Source organism: Notechis scutatus, chromosome 3, assembly GCF_049901735.1.
Source record: "Notechis scutatus isolate UNSWTSFEM ecotype Mainland chromosome 3, rNotScu1.2, whole genome shotgun sequence".
Classification (NCBI taxonomy): domain Eukaryota; kingdom Metazoa; phylum Chordata; class Lepidosauria; order Squamata; family Elapidae; genus Notechis; species Notechis scutatus.
The window spans coordinates 107733871-107753405 of NC_142011.1; the positions used below are offsets into that span (position 1 = coordinate 107733871).

General features: G+C 38.3%; 1 protein-coding gene across 1 annotated transcript in view; it reads right to left on the minus strand.

The window, feature by feature from the left end:
• TNN (tenascin N) overlaps window positions 1-19017 on the minus strand; it is a 36447-nt gene extending 17430 nt beyond the window's left edge. Inside the window, exons 1-7 of the mRNA XM_087960910.1 lie at window positions 18612-19017; window positions 16808-17179; window positions 15344-15607; window positions 12678-12860; window positions 10282-10371; window positions 4908-5171; window positions 3535-3798 (exon numbers count right to left, since the gene is read on the minus strand). Of these exons, the coding sequence (XP_087817036.1) occupies window positions 3535-3798; window positions 4908-5171; window positions 10282-10371; window positions 12678-12860; window positions 15344-15607; window positions 16808-17179; window positions 18612-19017 (1843 nt within the window). The remainder of the gene's footprint in view (window positions 1-3534; window positions 3799-4907; window positions 5172-10281; window positions 10372-12677; window positions 12861-15343; window positions 15608-16807; window positions 17180-18611) is intronic.
• Window positions 19018-19535: the final 518 nt, after the last annotated feature.

Here is a 19535-nt window from a genome sequence, read left to right on the forward strand (position 1 = left end):
TGCTTTGGGGGGGGGTGCTCTGGAGGTGAGATTTCTCTGCGGCCCACCAAAATTTTCTCATGGCCCACCAGTGGGCCACAGCCTACTGGTTGGTGACCACTGTTTTAGAGCATGGGTGTCAAACTTGCTGTGTCATATTGCCATCATGTTTTTCCCATTCGTGGAACTGGGGTGGGTTTGGCCTGCACATAACGAATCCGGCCCATGGGCTGCCAGTTTGACACCCCTGGTTTAGAGTACATATTAGGATACATATTCTATGTATACTGGCATGTCCCTTTTTATATTGAAGAATGACCAACCAGCTCTATCACCCTGTAAAATATTGTAGTCCTCAATTCTATGCATGTTATTTAAGAATTTCAGGAAATAGAGTGATATATAATTTACAGTAAGTTTGCACTATAAGGGGCTGAATCAAAGATCTCTTGAATAAATGTCTTTGGAGGGACATAAAGGAAAAGAGGCAATGATATATCAAAGGAAAAAGAGCACAGTTCTGTAAGAAACTTTCTAATGTCCCAAAATAGTGAAGCTGAAAGGCTGGAGATCTATGACACAAATCTACCAAGGAATCTTTTATTTCAATTGTACTACCATTGTCTACAAGCTTTCAAATAATACATTTCCGCTCCTATCCTTTCTTGAACATGTAGCAAAGATAGCAGAACCTAATTGGATATTTATGATTTTGCTCCCTATTTAATCCCAATAACAGGGAGAAAGGAATACTTATAGAATACAACAGAGGGTGCTGCAGGACTCTGTATATATGCTAGGTTTGTCCCTAGCATTTCCAAAGCAGCTCTGTTCATGCAACTGTAGCTGGAAAATATATAGCACAATTTGTACTGGAATACATAAGGAAAATAGTATAGAACTCATCAGCTCTGGTATCAGTATGATTTACATCACTGTCATTTTCAAAGGTGCTTTTTCAAGAGGTAAGTGGACTTTCTGGTTTTTCTTTGAAGACATTTCACTTCTCTCTGAAGAAACTTCTTGGATGAAAAGTGAAACATCTTTGGAAGAAGGCGGAGCCTCCTCGCTGACGGACCGTAGATCGCGACTCTCTATGGCTATGGTCCGTGCTCTTTCGTTGGAGAGCCCCGATTATTACGATTAGGGGCTGAAGCTGCCTTGGAGGGGTGGCGGAGTAAAGGGAAGCCGCAAGCCAGGTTGAGGGGAGCCGCATCTCCCCCCTGGGCTTGGTCTTTTTTCCCCCGAAGACGACTGCAGCGGTGGTTTAAAATGGCCACCCCGAAGAGGAGGACTCAGCTGGATTAAGATTTGTGCAGGAGGGAAGAAAGAGGTGGATAACATCTGAACCGGGACAACTGGGCAATACAACTAAACAAAAGTACCCCGGGATTAAGGTAACATGGAATTTTTAAGAAAAGAAAAGTGAGCGGCGAAATTACAAAGGGACAGGGGAAGAAAAAGAAAATATTTTTAACAGCTAAGCGGGGCTTCGCACCGGGAAAGGAAGAAGCCGGAACTAAAGATTTAACTAAATTGGACTAAAATATTTTGGGAATAAACAGGCATAAAATAAAGCTGGACTTAAGATTGTCAAAAAATAATAATAATAAAGTTTACAAATTGGAGACTGGACTGTGCTGGAATATTGAGGTTCAAAAAACCCTAAATAAAAAAATAGGGGGAAAAGGTGAAGACTTTGTATAATGTAGAGTGCCACCTTTTGACAAAAACTTGAGCTCAAACAAAAGGGAAAGCTTCCTGTTTCTGAATGAACTTGTGTGGATATAACATTAAAGAAATGTTGAAACAAAGTAAGAATCTTAGAAAGTGAAAGCAGAACCAGAATAAAGGAAAAAGCAAGGAAAGACTGACTGTGGGATTGATCGATGTTTTTGGTATAGACCCTGGGCTGGAATAACTGAGAACTTTAGAAAATTGAAAGAAGAAAGAAGGAAAGTAAAAGTGGTGTGTTTTTTTTTTTTTTTTTTTGTGGACTTTAACGATCATAAAATACAAGAGTGTGTAATGATGATATCTCTTCGGGAATTAAAACTGGAACTTAAAAATATGAGAGAATTATGACAGGAAAGAGGCAAATCACTTTTCTCTGTGTTAGAAAAAATGGAAATGGCGATTGAAGAACAAGAAGAAAGAACTTCAGAGGAGGAGGAGTCGATTCAAGGAGAAGACATTTTAAATAGACAATTAACACAAAGAACACTACAAAGAAGTGGGGAAAGAAGGAAGGTTAAAAAGTTGAAATTTAAGAAGGCAATCAAAAGGGGGAATACCTGTGAAGTCAGGAAAGGCAGAAAGACCCAGCAGAAAAGGGGAAAGGAAGATATTAAGAAAGAGAGGGATATAAACTGGAATGAGAAAAGATATGGGGAAAAGAGGGGGAGGAGAAGCAGTAAGAAACAGGTGCATGAAATAAAGAAATACGGAAATAGTAAAATGTTGAAAAGAAATTGTTTTTTTCAGAGATAATGGTTGATGAATTGAAAAGGGGATTCTGCAGGGTGACAAGGGGTAATAAGAATATTTCTGCAATTAAAAATATTTAGAAAATAGGGTAATATAGATACTGATAACTCTTATTAAAAATCAAGCGGGGAAAATATACTGCGGAATCCAAATGAAAAGATGTAATGATTATTATTGTAACTTCTTAAAAATAATGGTTTATTGGGAATCAAGATGAGGAAATAAAGATATATTTTAATCATTGAGGTGTCACACTCAGAACAGTAAAAGGGGGGAAACCTATACTTGTTTGTTTTTTTAGTGTTAAAATTTGTATTAATCTAGAATTTATTAAAAGAATGTGTAATGGAAAGAGAATATGACAGACTAAAGAACCAAATAAATTAATAAGTTAATATAGATATTAAAAGCAAGGAGAGACATTGGTAATGTTTATTATTATTATTATTATTATTATTATTATTATTATTATTATTATTATTATTATTATTATTATTATTATTGTTGTTGTTGTTATTGTTATTATTGTTATTATTATTATTATTAGGCAAACACATATTGTTTATCTTTATTTTTAAAATAAATATTAAAGGATTATATTTGAAATAATTGAAATGAAACAAAAAGGTACTTCAACTGAGATTAATGAAAGAGGCTAGAATTAATGTGTTTGTTTCTCTCCTTACTGAAAATTTGGAATGGAAAAGGTAATAATAGAATTAAGTATGCATATATGAATGTATAATTGCTGTCATATTTGTATGTAAAGGTGATGACCCGGAAATACGTTGTCCACTAAAAAGAGATTTTTGTTTTTAATGTGAAAAACTGAATAAAATTTGTTAAAAAGAAAGAAAGAAAAGTGAAACATCTTCAAAGAAAATCCAAAAAGAACCCACTTGCCTCTTAAAAAAGCACCTTTGGGATAATCATTGCCTGGATGACTAAGAATCTCCATAGACATTCAAAGGACATCATTTCATTCAGCTTGTTATTCAGATCCCCTGCAGAATATTTTTATAGGTGAAGAAATGCAGTAATCCACTCCCACCATTCTATTCAAGTTACCTGTCATAGTTTTTGTGCTTGACCTCTTGCTCTGCTGGCTTCCCTTCACTGCCCAGATGTGGAGAACATATTCCATGCCTGGTTTCAGGTTTGTCAAGGTAGTCTTGGTGTTATCCTTCCCAATGGGTACCTCTCTGGTTTCTCCATCAGCAGATGTATAGCTGAGGATGTTTTGTTCCACCGGTGCCCAGGCCTTGTTCCAAGACACAGTGGCTGAGTTCTCGGTCACTTGGTCTGTTTTCAAATTGGTGGGGCCATCTATTTCTGTGAATCAAGGTACAATTTATTGCATTTTTTTCCTCAGTAACATTGGATTATATATTCTTTTTTTCCATTTTCTTAAAATGATCTGTCAATCTTTACTGAAGAGACCATATGGCCATGCATAAACTTGAGCATAACTTTTAACAACTAAATATCAGCATTATATATCCTTGTTTCTTCGTGTCTGACAATTTAAATTAATAGATTACTAAAAAGGAAGCAAAAATCTGGAGAAAGTTTATTTATTGTTTCTGAATAGTTTTGTCAGAACTGTCATCATATTCAGCTTCAACAAAGACAGGAAGTATCAGAAGCATTATACATATAACTCTGCCATCTTGTCCTTAACATGCCTGATATAACAATTACTGAAAAGAGGAAACTATGGTTCATTGATGTTGCTAAATCACACAGTGCTAGGATTGAAGAAAAACAATTGGAAAAAGATTCAAAATGCAGTACTATATTGGGACTTGCAGATTGAAATAATGCTTGTGGAAAAAGAAATCTATTATTGTACCAATAAGGGTTACAGCCCTTGGCTTAAGAACTTCTATATCGGGAAATATATTGAATTTATCAGACCTGAACACTCTAATTTACAAAAAGCCTCCTTGCTTGTCAATGCCCAAATTCTTAAATGACAGTTTAATAATTCTTAGTCCCAATTTAAGACTTGAATTAAGTTTTCACCACTGTTATGCTATGAATCTGTAGATTACCCATACATAATATACAGACATGCATACATGCAGATATATAACAACATATGATTGCCATATTTAACCAATTACTATATTATTAAAAGATTTGTTATTTGCTTATCTGGTTTCTTTATAGTTCATTCTGTCCAGAATTTGACAATCAGTACTTGCTTGACATAGTTCGGGTTCTACATTCACAAACTGAATATGATTTGTTTTGACAAAACTAAGGAAAAGAAGATACATGGTTTCTTCAGCAGACTGTAAATCTTCCATCTGCTGCCAGGGTTCTAACACTCCTTCACATATAATTTGTACAGTTTGGCATGTTAAAAAGAACTGCACTGTGTAGAACTAAAACATGGGAACTCGTGAAGATTTCACAATTTCATATCTATGAAATACCTGTTTCTGCTTCAGTACTTGCCCTTTTGCTCTGCTGAGCTCCCTTCACAGCCCAGATGTGGATAATGTATTCCATGCCAGGCTTCAAGCCCACAAGAGTAGTGGTTCTCTTGTCCTTGTCAATGGATATCTGTCTGGTATCACCACCCACTAAGTTGTAACTCACTACATAGCCATCAATGGGAGCCTGGGCTCCATTCCAAGAAATGGTGGCTGTGTTTTCTGTTACTCGGTCAGTTACTAAATGTGTTGGGCCATCAATATCTAGGAAGGAATTAGACATGATTAGACACAGTGATTCCAGCAAGTTTTACCATTGTCCACCATTTTTCAAGGCTAATTCAGAACATTTTGGTGCTTGGGGGTATACAATCCACATGGCACCCCTTCATCCTACCAGTTACAAAGGGCATAAGCCAAACTGAGAAGATTTTGTGCTGGCACAAATAAATCTTCCCATGGATGGTACTCACGTGCATCAATCTGTTCTTTTAAGAGCAGTCAGAATTCACCCCTGTTTTTGTAATCTGCTGGTTTCTTCATCTAATACAGATTTAAATGCCAATTACAATATCTGTCCACAAGCTCTAGTCAGAGTTGCATCCATCATGTTTTGTTTTAGAAAATCTGTGTTGTCTTCTCAAGTACACTGACTGACATGTAGTGGTGGTATATACCTCTTTCCCCCACTCAGATCTTTTCACTGAGAATCATCCCTGCTCAAGGTCATCCCTTATTGTTTCATATCTTGATTTTCCTCTTTTGCAGCAGCAAAGAATCTTTGCCTGAAGCTCAGATTTTTCCCAGGGAGTATTGGGGGTGGTGGTCATACGTCTGGAACTGAGATGTAGTTTTCTCTGCTTGCTCTTTCAAATATATACATCATTTATGGCCATGATTCCACATATCAGACAACCCATTCTTAATCTGAATTCTAGCAAAACTCCTCCTCCCATTTCTAGCATTCAAGTTGCTCCTTCATGAGTTCACTTGCTTAAAAATAGATGGTATATTCAGGGTCTTCAGCTGGACATCTTGCTACAGCAAGACAGCTCTGGCACATTTAAAACCTCAAGCTAGTCTGATTCCTGGGAATCCTCAAAGAATCGGTGTTTTGTATTCCCCATATTTCAATCATATTTGTTTCTGGCATATTTGCTCAAACACCCCCTTCCTCCCATGGTGCATTCTTTTCTTCATAAAAACTGTTTCCTTGTCAGCTGTACCGTTGATAACCTCAGTTCTTCCAAAGGACTGACAAACTCCACAAAACTAGAAGTGCTCTCTTTAAAAAGCCTTGTTGCTTAGGTCAGCATGGAAGAAATATGCATTTACTTGATAGCACCTTTGGTAGACTTTTTAAATCAAATGGGCTGCAATGTGGTAGAGCTTAGTGTCTATGGGCAGCATAAGAACTGTAAGCACTTCAAGGTAATCCAGACTACGAAACCAAAGTCATGTAGGCTAATACCACTGTTACTATAAAGATATAGTAACAGAATTTTGCATATCTGAATGTGCTTTCCCGCCCTCTCTACAACTTGGCAAGAACTAGGAAAACATTTGTCTGAGACATTTTTTCATGTCACATTTCTTCCCTAGACACAGAGTATGTAACCATTGGCTTTGTAGCAGCTTTTCTTCATGCTCCTCAAGGTCATTCCTTCTGCAATTTACAAGAACAAGAGTGTAGCTGCTGTGTTTATTCCAAACTGCTCTTACCTGTAAATAATTGAAGGAGGGAAGAGAAGAAATTCTAGCTGAATGTGAACAAGTATTCTGCCTCTTTCCCTTGGGACCATCAATGTGGTTTACCATCACCAGCATCTAGTTTCATGAGTTCCCTCAAATTATAAATAATTACTCAGATTTCTGTATAATTTGGGGTCATTTTAGACAAGTTAATGTAGAGTCTGCTTTTCTGAGAGCAACTCTTTTGTGCGGGTAGAGTAACATTCAAATGACCTAACCATTGGCAGAGGTTTTGTCTGTGTGGTCTTTCCACAGAATTGGCCTGCCCTAAGGCATCTTGTAAAGGGCCAATTCCATGATCAGAGCCTGTGCTGAGCCCTTGCTCCTCAGGAGTTGGATCATATTTTCCTGTCTCGTATGTAAAACCATGCTTGGGCAACTAGAGATCATGTTGTTAGTTTTATATATCTGTGTGTGTTGGTAGAAAGCAATACCAGCATACAATTTGCCAATCCCTACCATGAGTCTATCAGAGGTGGTATTCAGCAGGTTCTGACCAGTTCTGGAGAACCAGTAGCGGAAATTTTGAGTAGTTTGGAGAACCGGCAAATGCCACCTCTGACTGTCCCCACCCCCATCTATTCTCTGTCTCCTGAGTCCCAGCTGATTGGCTGGGTCTCCTTTGGTTGCCCTGCACAGGAGAACAAAGCTGGAAAGCAGGTTAGTGGGGTGGGGAGGGAATGGGGATTTTGCAGTAACCTTCCCCTGCCACACTCACCAAGAACTGGTAGTAAAAAAAATTGAATCCCACCACTGGCATCTATCATGTCTTTTCTGAATCACTGTCAAATAGTATTATCCTAATTTGTGAGGGTGTCATAATAAAGTGATTGGCTTTTTCCTCTGACCTCTGGATTTGTTGCCACCACCCCTCCTTCAGCAAATCATCAACCAGCAGATAAAGGATGTCAGTCTGAGCACTCTGATAGCAATGATGGACTTTAGGATTTTATCTTCGAATGAGCTGCTTTGGAAGAGTAATTAAAACTAGCAAATATCGAGAAAGTAACAAATGAGCAGCAAAAGCTCAGTTTGACATCCCTCATTATTTTTGGCACACTGCAGTGAAGAGCAGGAAGACTGTTGTACCCACCTTTGCTCTCCTCTCTCCTACTTGTTCAAATCCTGGAGTGAAGTTGGTAACAGAAATAGACAGGAGTTGCTAATGTCCCATATAAAAGGCACTCCAGAAACATAACTACTTGTGGAGAAACTAGATACTGAGCGGAGAATTGTTGCAGTGATCAAAAGTTCAGGACACGCCTTTATCTTCCAACTCTCCTCTAACACGTATAAGGCCCAGCTTTCAAGATAATGGCTGACAAATCATTACAGAGCTTATCATCCTGAAGCTGTGGTGCAATGATTCCAACAATCTCTTGTTCATATAGTGATGCAGCTATATGTATGTGAAGCTTTTCAGATTACCTTGCTGGTTTGCAGGAGTGTGTTGTGAGAGAACCTACTTCTTTTAAACAAAGGTCTGGTTTTAGAGAACTCCTTCCTGGTCCTTACATAGTTGCAAATACCTCAAGAAAAACTTTGCATATGAAAACATCCCATTGGAAGCATAACTGTTTCTTTAAATATATTGAAGACAGCATCATCGCCTTCCTCCAAAAAGCATTCTGATCATTGAGGCAAATGGCAGGAGTTAGTCCCTGTGCCTCCTTCTTACTTGGCCAATGGTGAGTTAAATGAAATTCTACGTTAACAGACAAAGGCAACTTCTTGCTGATCTATACTAGTAAAGCTAAAGGTTTCCCCCGTCCAGTCATGTCCAGTTCTAGGGGACAGTGCTCGTCTCTGTTTCTTAGAGAGACAGTGTTGTCTGAAAATACTTCCATGGTCATGTAGCCAGCATAACTATATAATACCGAAATGCACAGAACGTTGTTACCTTTCCACTGAAGTGGTAACTATTTATGTATTTACATTTGCATGCTTTCAAACTGTTAAGTGGGCAAGAGCTGGGGAAAATAATGAGAGCTCACCCCATCACACAGCATTCAGTTCGGCTGCCCACTGAGAAACTCAGTGTCTTTAACTGCTGAGCCTTCACACTCCCTGGCCTATACACCACATGACCTTTAAGATGTTGCTTAGAAAAAAGTAAGGCTTTTCAGTCTTATGTAATTCTTAATACATTTATCTATTGATAGCTACCGTAGGTAAAGCTTAATCTGCAATCAAGACAATACCACGAATCTTTTCTGATTGGGACCTGATGCTACTTAATTATTTGAGAACCTTTTAGCATTCTGCATGTTCTTAGAAGCACATCTTCTAATAAGACTTCTGCCAAATTCAAATCTCCAGTCAAAGGGACATTTTGTGATCAAGCCATTTTCAATGTATCAACCAACAATAGCTAGCAAAGCTTCATTTACACCAATACTGTTATTTTTGAGGGTTATACAATTAGAAGCAAGACTGCCTTGCCAAAACCTGCAACTCCAGCAGTCTGCCCTCTGGTTGACGTTATGCTATGCAATTCATTCTTGGGTGATTCTGAAGCCAAACTTGTGGTCTTCTTTACTCCAAAGCCAGGAGCTTGGTGGTAGCCATCCCACATAGAAGCAAAACATGAACCAACCAAAAGTTACAAATGTACAAACATCACTGAGTGCATAACATCCTGATGTTTTAATCTGAAATAGTCAAAGCAGCCTTAATCTCTGGTACATTTTTAAATGATTTCCAAAAGCTGGAAGGCCAAAAGGGTGGTATTCATGACAACCCCGCTCCCAAGTTTTCAGACTAGTAACTGAAGACACAGCAATAGGGAGTTCGACCTGCTAACACAGATACATTTTTCTCTCCATGCATTGATTTTAATCATCAGCATAGAGCCTGCACTGAATATAACCCTACAATGGCCTTTGGTATTGGCTTTCTGTGAGAAAATGTCAATATAGAATTCAGGGCCAATGAACTTTGAATGGGGAAGTTTGTCCCTAATATTTGTAACAGAAATTAAGGGGCAGATTGTCAGAAAGCTTACAATAGTCCAGTTATGAAGTGACTGGGTCATGAATGACCATGTAAAGGCTACCCAGTTGAGGAAAGGGCACCATAAGATGAATCTGTGCAAAGACCTTTCTGATCATAGAGTTTCACTCTAATCTCAAATGACATTACCCCAAAGCCCTTACTATCTGAAAATTCTGGAATATACAGGGATTATCCCAGTTAACTCTAGTCCCAACCTCTGTGAGTTGTTTGATTGGTCTGCAGAGTCTTGACATGTTCCATACATTTCAAGACATGTTCCATACATGTCAAGACTCTGCAGACCAACCAAATAACTCACAGAGGTTGGGACCAGAGTTAACTGGAATAATCCCCTTCCTTCCTGGCATGCTTATTGTGTCAACTATAAATTCTCTTTAGTTTTGGGAGTGTGGCTCAAGGCTCATGATTTAATTGGAGTAACTGCCAGAATCCTGACATATTGTTTCTTCCTGGACACTAGTTTTCAGTTTGGAAAGAAGGTTTGACAGTCTCAAGTTGATCCAGCTGTATGGCCAATTGCTGCAACAGCTGTGAAGACCAATAGTGGTCTTGCTGTGATATTGTGTAAGGATGTCATTAAGCTACAAACAAAGCTTTCTGTTTATACCTGTCCAACCATGTACAGAAGATGGCTTCCCTTCAGCCTCATTCCTCACAGATGTGACAGTGATCTTATATTTGGTTCCTGGCTTCAAGCCTATGGAAAGAAGAAACAGAGGAGGGAAATGATAAAATGGTCTGAGACATAATTGTACTTTTCTTTCCTTTTCTTTCAAGATTTAACACTTTCAAGATTTAAAACTAACAAGTTTTAAAATACATTTTTACTGTTCTTCAATAATATGTCCAGAGTAATACTTTGACATCATATTTGAGGAAGAATAAAATTTTGCTTTGCACTTGAAACTATTACATCACTTTTCAACTGTTTCTGAGCTCAAGGAAGCTGTTGATGTAAAGCTTTAATGATTTGTTTCAGATCATATGAAAAAAAATGTTTTATTAAAGTCTTATGGCTGCAATCTGTAGTTTTCATTATAGGTCTTGTTGCACAACCCACTTTATAGATGCACAAGGCAGACCTTTATTGTAGTAATATCACAACTATTGTTTCCATTCTAGTGAATTTTAAATTGTCTAAGACTATTTGCAGTCTAATAAAGCACTGAAAGGCTGCAGTATTTTCTCAGATTCAGCTTCCTTTGAAGCAGGTCATAAAAGGCATCTGGAATTTTATAAAATATAAGTTTGTTTACTGATATACAGAATGGGTAGAACTGATGCTCATAGGCAAAGTGTCTACAGGTGGTATACAAGACATATGAAGGACAGAAAATTGTGGGTTCTCTTGATTTTTCTTTCCTCCCCTTCAACCAGACATTACCAGCTAGCAAAAAAAAAAAAAATCCATTGGTCACCCTCTAATCATAAGTTGGGTCTGGAGAAGCACCTTTTGACAATTGATTAGTCCAGTAGTTTAATTGAAATGTTGTTGAGGGGTAGCCTAAATATCAGCTGATAAATTTCATCTGGAGATAAGTTTAGTGCTACACTGAAATAGTATTAAACCTATGTTCAAAAACAGCTTGGACAAAGAGATCAGGAATAGGGAGAGTTGTGCTTTTAGTAACAAAGACCAAAATGACTCTTTCTCCCCATTTTATCCTGCACCTTTTGCAATAATAAGTCAACTAAGTCCAACTATAATGTCATAATAATAATAATATTAACACAACAACAACAACACTGGAGAGACCAAAAGTCCTACAAGAAAGACCAATGAAAAGCAGAAAAGGAGAATCAGAAGACAAAACAGTACATGGCCAGTACATTAAAAAAAAATAGCAGGCAAAGCAGATAGCAACAAGTCCTGGCAATAGCTAAGAGCAGAAAAGTTGAAGAGACAGGGAGACTAATTGTGGCTAGACAAGACCAAGCCTTAAGAACAAATGCATACAAAGCCAGAATTGAGAAGTCAACAGAGGATAGAAATGCTGCCTCTGCAAAGAAGTTGAAGAAATAGTGGATCATTGCAAGTAGCTGCTGCAAGAAAATAGCACAGTGCATTGGAGAATTTGCAAGAAATACTTGCAAGCAAGAACTGGTGGAACCATGAAAAAGAGAAAATGATAGAAAATGAAGAAGCTAAAGTGCCCTGCTGGGACTTTAGAATTCAAACAGACACATAACTTGCCAAACTTAACTATTGTTAATAAGAAAAACAAAAATGTCTAGTTAGTGGACAGGGCAGTACCTGGAGACAACAGAATAAAAGAGAAGGAATAGAGAAGATAATAAAATACAAATACCTACAAATAGAAATAGAACATTTGTAGCAAAAAAAAAAAAAACACCAAAGGGAGTACCAACAGTAATAGGGTGCAAACCCAATAGTTATAGTTTTCATAGTCATCTTAAGTTTTTAAAATGCATTAGCAATCATTAGGGAAGAAATTATGCAGTTATCCTTTGGTTCGAAAAGAAAGTAAAAGAGAAAATAACATTTTCAAATTGGACAGGAAGGAGGAAACAGAGACTTCAAGTCTATAAGCATTTAGAAGCTGCTTCTTTGGAAGCCAATTATGTGTGAGGGCTTCTGGTTGTCTGCTGCAGCATTCAACTATGTTCTGTGTTCTAAGCTATATAAAACATTGTAAGCTTCTAATACAGGAGTAGGCAAACTTGGAGCACATCTTTTAGGGTCCACCTGCCTCCCTACCATGTGTAGACTTCAACTCCTAGTATTCACCAGCCAACCATCTTAAAGTTGCCAAGGTGGAGAAACACTGGTCTAAGGCCCTTGATTGAGGTTTCTTTTCCAAAGAAGTTGACCTCTATCCCAGAAATGGAAAGCACATAACAAGAAAGTAAAATATAAATAGGTGAGAACCCTAACTCTGAAAACAAAAACTTTTCATTCCTGCAATTGCTCAGCCAACATTTTGGTACCAAATGAACAGATTAATTGCCCTTATTCTGGATAAGCACCCATTGATTACTTACCTGTGATGAGGTATCTGCTCTTCACATCATTACTTTTGGGAACCACTACTTCCTTCTCCTCTCCAGACAAAGAACTGAACCTCAGTTTGTAGTAATCCACTTCTGCTGCCGGATTTTCCCATTCCACTTCCAATGAGTTCTCAGTCTCCTCCGTCACCCAGATAAGCCCAATGCCAGAAACGGCTAAAATGAACATTGACAAAGAGGACTCCAAGACTACAACAACCAAGCTTTTCTGTGCAGAGTGTTGATTATAAGGACATTTTTAATATAGAAAATTATAGCTATGCTAAACAGAGGGGTGCAGATTTCCCAAAATCTCGTGTATTAGCCAACAACTAATACAAATAAATTTTGGTATTAACCTACAGCTTCTGCTATTGGGGTGGGACCTGAATGCCAGTCATTTTCTAAAAGTCCGTAAGCACTTCGCATTGCTCTAACGACCAAAGCAGACTTTTCCAAAAAAACAAGCTTACTCTCTGAATATATCTCTATAAATATAATTATGTTTATTTCCATTTTCCCTCTTGGATCCTTTAAGAAATTGATACTATTGTACAAATAAATCTTTCTTCAGTATAAAAAAAACACATGCAGTTTTAGGATAAACATTTTAGGATAAATTAGGGTCACGTCAGTATTTGAGTTAGTCCTCCTTCTTAGGAAGATCACAACACTATAGGTAATTGAGGACCAAATACCATCTTAAGGTAGCATCAGTTTATAGACAGACAAAAAAAATGCTTTATTACAGGCCAGAGCTTAAAATAAAATATAGAAACAAAAGGCAGTAATACAGTATAAATTAAAAATACACATTTATATAAGTTTAAAAGAAAATATGGTGCAATATGATAGTTATCCTAAAAGTAAATTTGGTATCAATAACAGCAATTAAATGATTCGATTATATTATGCCTCTTACCCATAATATTGGAAAGTTTAATATTTAATTCTTAGAGACATACGTAATGGAAGGGAATCAGGATGGTGGCCACAATTATGTGATCAAAGCCTTGACCCCTTTTGATGTCCATTGCTCCTCACTCAATTGCCCCCCTGGCTTAAGTCAGAGGGATACAACCAACTAGTGGCAAATAGTTAGACTGGAAGACCTCCAAGGTCCCTTCCAATTCTATTATTCTGTAAATTTAGCAAAGCCTACCTACCATCAAAGATAGTCTTTCATGCAGGAACATCCACAGGAGGGGATGTCAAGCCTGAAGTAGTATTAATATCTTATTTTATGTATGCAAACAAATACATCTCACTGAATACATCCTATTGAACTGATTAGGATTAATATTCATTAATCACATTTGCATATTATGATTAGAGAAAAGGGCTATGATGATGTGGACATGGACACCATCTTGATTTTTTTTAACCATCCTCCCTTTCAGACACACCTTTAATCTATAGCTAAAGTGGACAGAACTGCTTCACTGTGAGCATACAGTTTCCCCATACCTTGTTCAGAACCATGCAGACACATTACATTCACACAAATGGACATACTGCGCATATTACCCCAACTCTTCACTATGACAAGTAGGTTTTAAAATAGTACAGTATTCACTAATATTAATGGTTTAATAAATCAGTATTTATAAACAATATTAATTATTTCAATGCCTATTTGCAGCACAAGAGGGTGTTTCTTTGAGGATCCTGGAGTGAGAATTGGTCCTTTCTTCCTTAAAAGTACCCAGTGGGATTATATTTTATGAGACAATAAAAAAGCCTGCATACAGTACATGAGAAATTCACTTTTTAAAATACTGATTTTACTGAAAACATGAGTTTTGGGCAGTGGAAGTTTCATCCCTCCTTTTTCCTGAGATTCATTGCCCCATCCCAAAAAATATGCTTCCATACATACAACAGGTATCAAAACAATCCATGATCATCAGTGGGGACTTTGTCCAAATGTTACTGGATGGGAGGATCTTCATGAGTTTTTGCCTAAACCCCGAGATAGGAGAAGGGACATTGGAAAACAGCTTTCAAACCCTCCAGGAAACTAATTTAGGCCATAGATATTTACTCCTCGTGTAATTCTTGGCTGTGGCTGTGATCATGAAAATTCTGGAGAAATCTTGAGGGAACTGGATTCAGACAGAATATAAGCACCACCTGCTACAGTATTCAATTAGAGTTAATTCTTGTCTTTAAACAGTTATTTTTCAGAGGGAAACTGTCACTGACATGGCATAGAGGTATACATGATTCCCCTCCCCCACCTCTGAAAAAAAGGAGAGAAAATCATAGTGGGATGAAATGTGACTCCAGTCAGAGGGTCTGTATCCTCTGGCCTCACTTTGGCTATGGAGGTAACCAAGGAAAGAAACAAATGAAGAAGATAAATTAAATAAGCAGATAAAAATATTGCAAAGAGAGTTAGTTACAGCTACTTTCCTTTTTTTGTAGAACACTAGAATCCAAGTGTTCTAGAATCCAAGTTGGGCAAAATATTAGAAATAGCTACCATTCAGACATTTGTTCATTCATCCATAATTCATATTGTTTCATCCATAATTCATCCATAATTCATATTGTTTCCTTAAGAAACAATGTTTGCATTATTAGTTTTTCAAAGTCTTCTGTTGATGTGAAGACCCTGCAGGTTCAAAGATAATGGAAAGAGAATGGCAGTGACCTACCTGTGCTACCTTGCAGGAGTTCTGGTTCACTGAAGCCTTCCTTCTTTACATTGCGAAGTGTGATTACATATTCTGTGCCAGGCATTAGACCCCGAATCTCATAATTTGTCTGATCTTTGGGCACTTTTATTTGTTTCATCAAGGCCTCTTTCCCAACAGGAAAGTAGCTGATGAGGTAGTAGTCCACTTCTGTTATCTTATCCCAGCCAATGGTTAGGGAATTTTCGGTGGTTTTAAGGAGATGGATATTCCATGGGGCAAGCACTATTGGGAAATAATGGGAAGATTTTAAAATAATGCAGCCTGTGAGTCAAGCGAGGCATATCATGTTTCATTTTGTCTGTATAATTTGCTTAGCAATGTATAGGCCACAGCATCTCAATTTTTTATAATTAGTGGCACAAGTGTTGACAATAAATATTTGCTAACATTGTTTTTCATGCATTAAGCAGCAAAGTGTCCAATTCCTTCAGACAATTCCTTCATCAGATGATGAAGTGCAGATCTGGCACCTAATAAAATCTACCCATTTTAAGTTGCATTAACTTAAGTTGACTTCCTTTTTTCCCCAAGCAAAATGTTTGATCAAATGCAAGGAGCCCAGATGTAACGTACAATAATTGTAGGTAGGGGGGAGGAAGAAATATTGTAGATTTCTGTTATCTTTCTTTAAGAACTGTTTCTCTTTTGCATTTTGTCTTTCCATGACTATCAAAGTAAAGGCAACAAACACACTTTCATCAGAATGGCAGTTAAAATCCTTGACTGTTCAATAAATATTGATATGCAGTATAAGAGTCTATTATGTTACTTCATTTATCATTATAACATTTTAAAAAGTAAGTCGATTAGAAATGCATCACCCTCACTGGAAGAGAAACTGGCACTCTTTGAAGTACTCGGCTGTACTCCTTGAAATGAGGAATAATGTATGGCAATTTGTATTCAAAAATCCTATGACAAATTAAGCAGAGCTCCCAATTCAGTGCAACAGAAATTGGAGAGTACTTTCTGGCAGATTATAGCCCTAGTAAATAATAGCAGCAATAATAAATATTCTGTTCAATATATAAGAGTTGTTTCAGGTCCCCTGAAAACAAATTTCAACAGCATACACAATGGGCCTTTCCAGTTATAGCACCAAGGGTGGGCTGCTGGGGGCTCGCAGAGGAGACCCCCTAGCTAAGACACTGCGGGGCTCAGAGAGCCCCCAATAAGCCCAGAAAGACAAGCAACAAGGGAAATCTCTTAATAGGCTTAATTGAACTTCTGGGTGTTCAGCCAAGAGCATTTCACACAAGCAATGAGGAGGAGGAAGATGTGGGTTAAATGTGATTCTGCCCCCCCCCCCTCCCGTTCCAGACAGAGTGTGCTAAAAAAGCAATGAAAGAATGGCCGTTCAATGAAATTTTCATTTGGAGGTCCATCAACATTGTGTGGGGACAGCCAGGAAAAGGCTCTTACCTTTAGAGCAATCTAGACCTGTGAAACCATCCTTACAGTAGCACTCGCCACTGTCACAGTATCCATTGCCACTGCAATCATTAGGGCACCTCTTCTCACTGCAGTCATCTCCAGTGAACTCCTGATAACACTGGCATACCCCATGGACACAGACCCCGTTTCCACTGCAGTTCTCAGGACACAGGAGGTGACTGCAGTCGTCACCAGCATAACGGGCATTGCAAACACACCGGCCATCAATGCAGCGCCCATTACCACTGCAATTTCCTGGGCACGTGGGTTGGGAACAGTCCTGCCCTTCCCAGCCTTCCTCGCAGTTGCAGCTGCAGATCTCTTGGATGAAAGTGCCATGGCCGCTGCAGGATGACACCCCTGTTCAGCAAGAGGTCCAGAACATAGGAGAAAAAAATGGAAGACAAAGACACATGGGCGCCAAGATCTCAACTCCCTTGAGAAGAAGAATACTGACACCTTGCTTACATGCACGAGCTTCAATTTTAAGCAAAAAGCATCTTGAGCTAAATGCCATCTTTTTACCCTTAAGCCAACATGTGCAATATTGCTGCTTTGCTTTTAAGGATGATAATAAGATGATGACTGAATTTTTATTGGATACAGGGGTAAATCTGCATAAGTAAACCCCATGAAACTGTTTAGAGCAGGGGTCCCCAACACACCGGTCCGGACCGGCACGTCCGCTGAACAACTCCTACCGGGTCGCGGCTTGTTGGCGCCACCATCTTTTTTCATGAAAAAGTGCTTCCGGTGAGCTTTTCCGGTAGAAAGCTCACCGGAAGCACGCTTTCATCAAAAGATGGCGGCGCGCTCGGTGAGCTTTTCCGGGTAGAAAGCCATTTCTACCGGAAAAGCTCACCTTTGATGAAGCGCCGAGGCACGCATTTATGATGCGCTATCTTTTGATCGTACGGCCGGAAAAGGTTGATGAAAACGTGCTGTCACCGTGAGGTCACGGAAGCCACTTTTTTTTATCAAAATATTGATGGCGGCGCCAGCTGATGCCGTACCGGGCTCTCTGATATGCTGTATCTCTGACATTCTGTATCTCTGACATTCTGTTGCTATCTAAGGTTTATGCTGTGCTTATACTTTGATATGATATATATTTGATATTCATATTTGATATTTCAGCAAGAGTGGTCAATCTCTGGAATACTCTACCTGACTCTGTGGTTTCTTCCCCAAACCCCAAAAACTTTAACCTTAGACTATTGACTTCACCCCTTTCCTAAGAGGTCTGTAGGGGGTGTGCATAAGCGCACCAACGTGCCTACCATCCCTGTCCTATTGCTTCTTTTATTTTTCTTATATGTACCCATTTCATGTATTCATAACTATGTATGTACTTATACCTATTATCTTGTAAGCGATTGACAAATCAAATAAATACATAAATAAATATTTTTGTTTACTAGAAATGAAAAAGGCAACCGGTAAGAAGACTTTGCAATTGGATATTCTTTGGACTGTAAAATGTATATGACCTGGACTGTTTATTGGACTGTGCTATTTCTTAAAGTAAACTTTAACTCAATTCAGTGTATCTGTGTGTAACTGAATAATTATTCATAACTACTCTCATAAACGTTTCCATGTGCATATCCTTGTTACTCAAGGGTTATTCTCTACATATCATAACAAACTTCAACAGTCCGCTCAGCTAAATCTGGGTCCCCATCTATGGATGACAAGCAAGCCAGTGTTTGGTGGGTGATATAAGGCAAGTCTCAGGCACATGATAGGGCACAATATACAGTGAACAGGCTACAAAAACTAGCTTCCTCACCTTGCCCTCTTCCACAACACTTTTGAGGGTTACAAATCCCTTTCAGATGTACCACTTCTAGTTCTACATTTTCCAGTCTTTCCAGCAAAGCTTTAACTTGTTCAAGGACTTCACAGTCTCTTTTAGGAGTTTGCAGACGAATGTTATGCCTAAATATAATGTTTTGCTCTTCGCCCTCCTCTGCTTTGCCATTAGTGAAGAACATGTGATTGTTGTCTTGGAGAGGCCCCGGGTCTGGTTCCACATTGAACTGAAAGGACTCAGGTACATTAATTTTGTATGAGTGACTAAAACTGATCTTCTGGCTTTGGTCAGAGCAGTTTTTGGGTTGAGTAGGCAGTTGTGTTAGGACTTCCAGGAAGGAGCAGTGCATCAGAATTCCCAGGAAAATAATCCACATGGCCATTGTGTTTCTGTAAATACAAGAATAAAAAGGCTCAACTGGGGAAACAAGATGAGATAAACAATATAAAAGCTATTTTCTAGATATTATAAAGAGTGCAGGAAAAATATTCCTGGCAATCTTAACTGGGAAATTAATCAAGAGCTGATCTAGACATAGGAGAGATTCACTGGGCATTGGTTATCCCTTCAGAATGCACTTTGGCAACCCTTTGCTTCTTGCATAATAAATTCATACATAAATACATACCCATTCCTTTACACCATGTAACGTATGCTTCTCCGTTGTTTGGAAAAAATAGATTACTATCTGTAGGAAGTAGGTATGGGAGGAAGTATTTTTAATGCTTTCAAGGGAGCATTTAAATCATGTATGTGCCACTGAGCTTGAATGATAGTTTGGCTCAAAGTTCAAGTTTTTCTGCTTGCCAAAAGTATGAAAAGTGACACATAAATCATCAGAAGGTTCCTAAATTAATTAAAACCCTTCTGAGCAAAGCTTTCTGACTTGTAAGGCAAGAT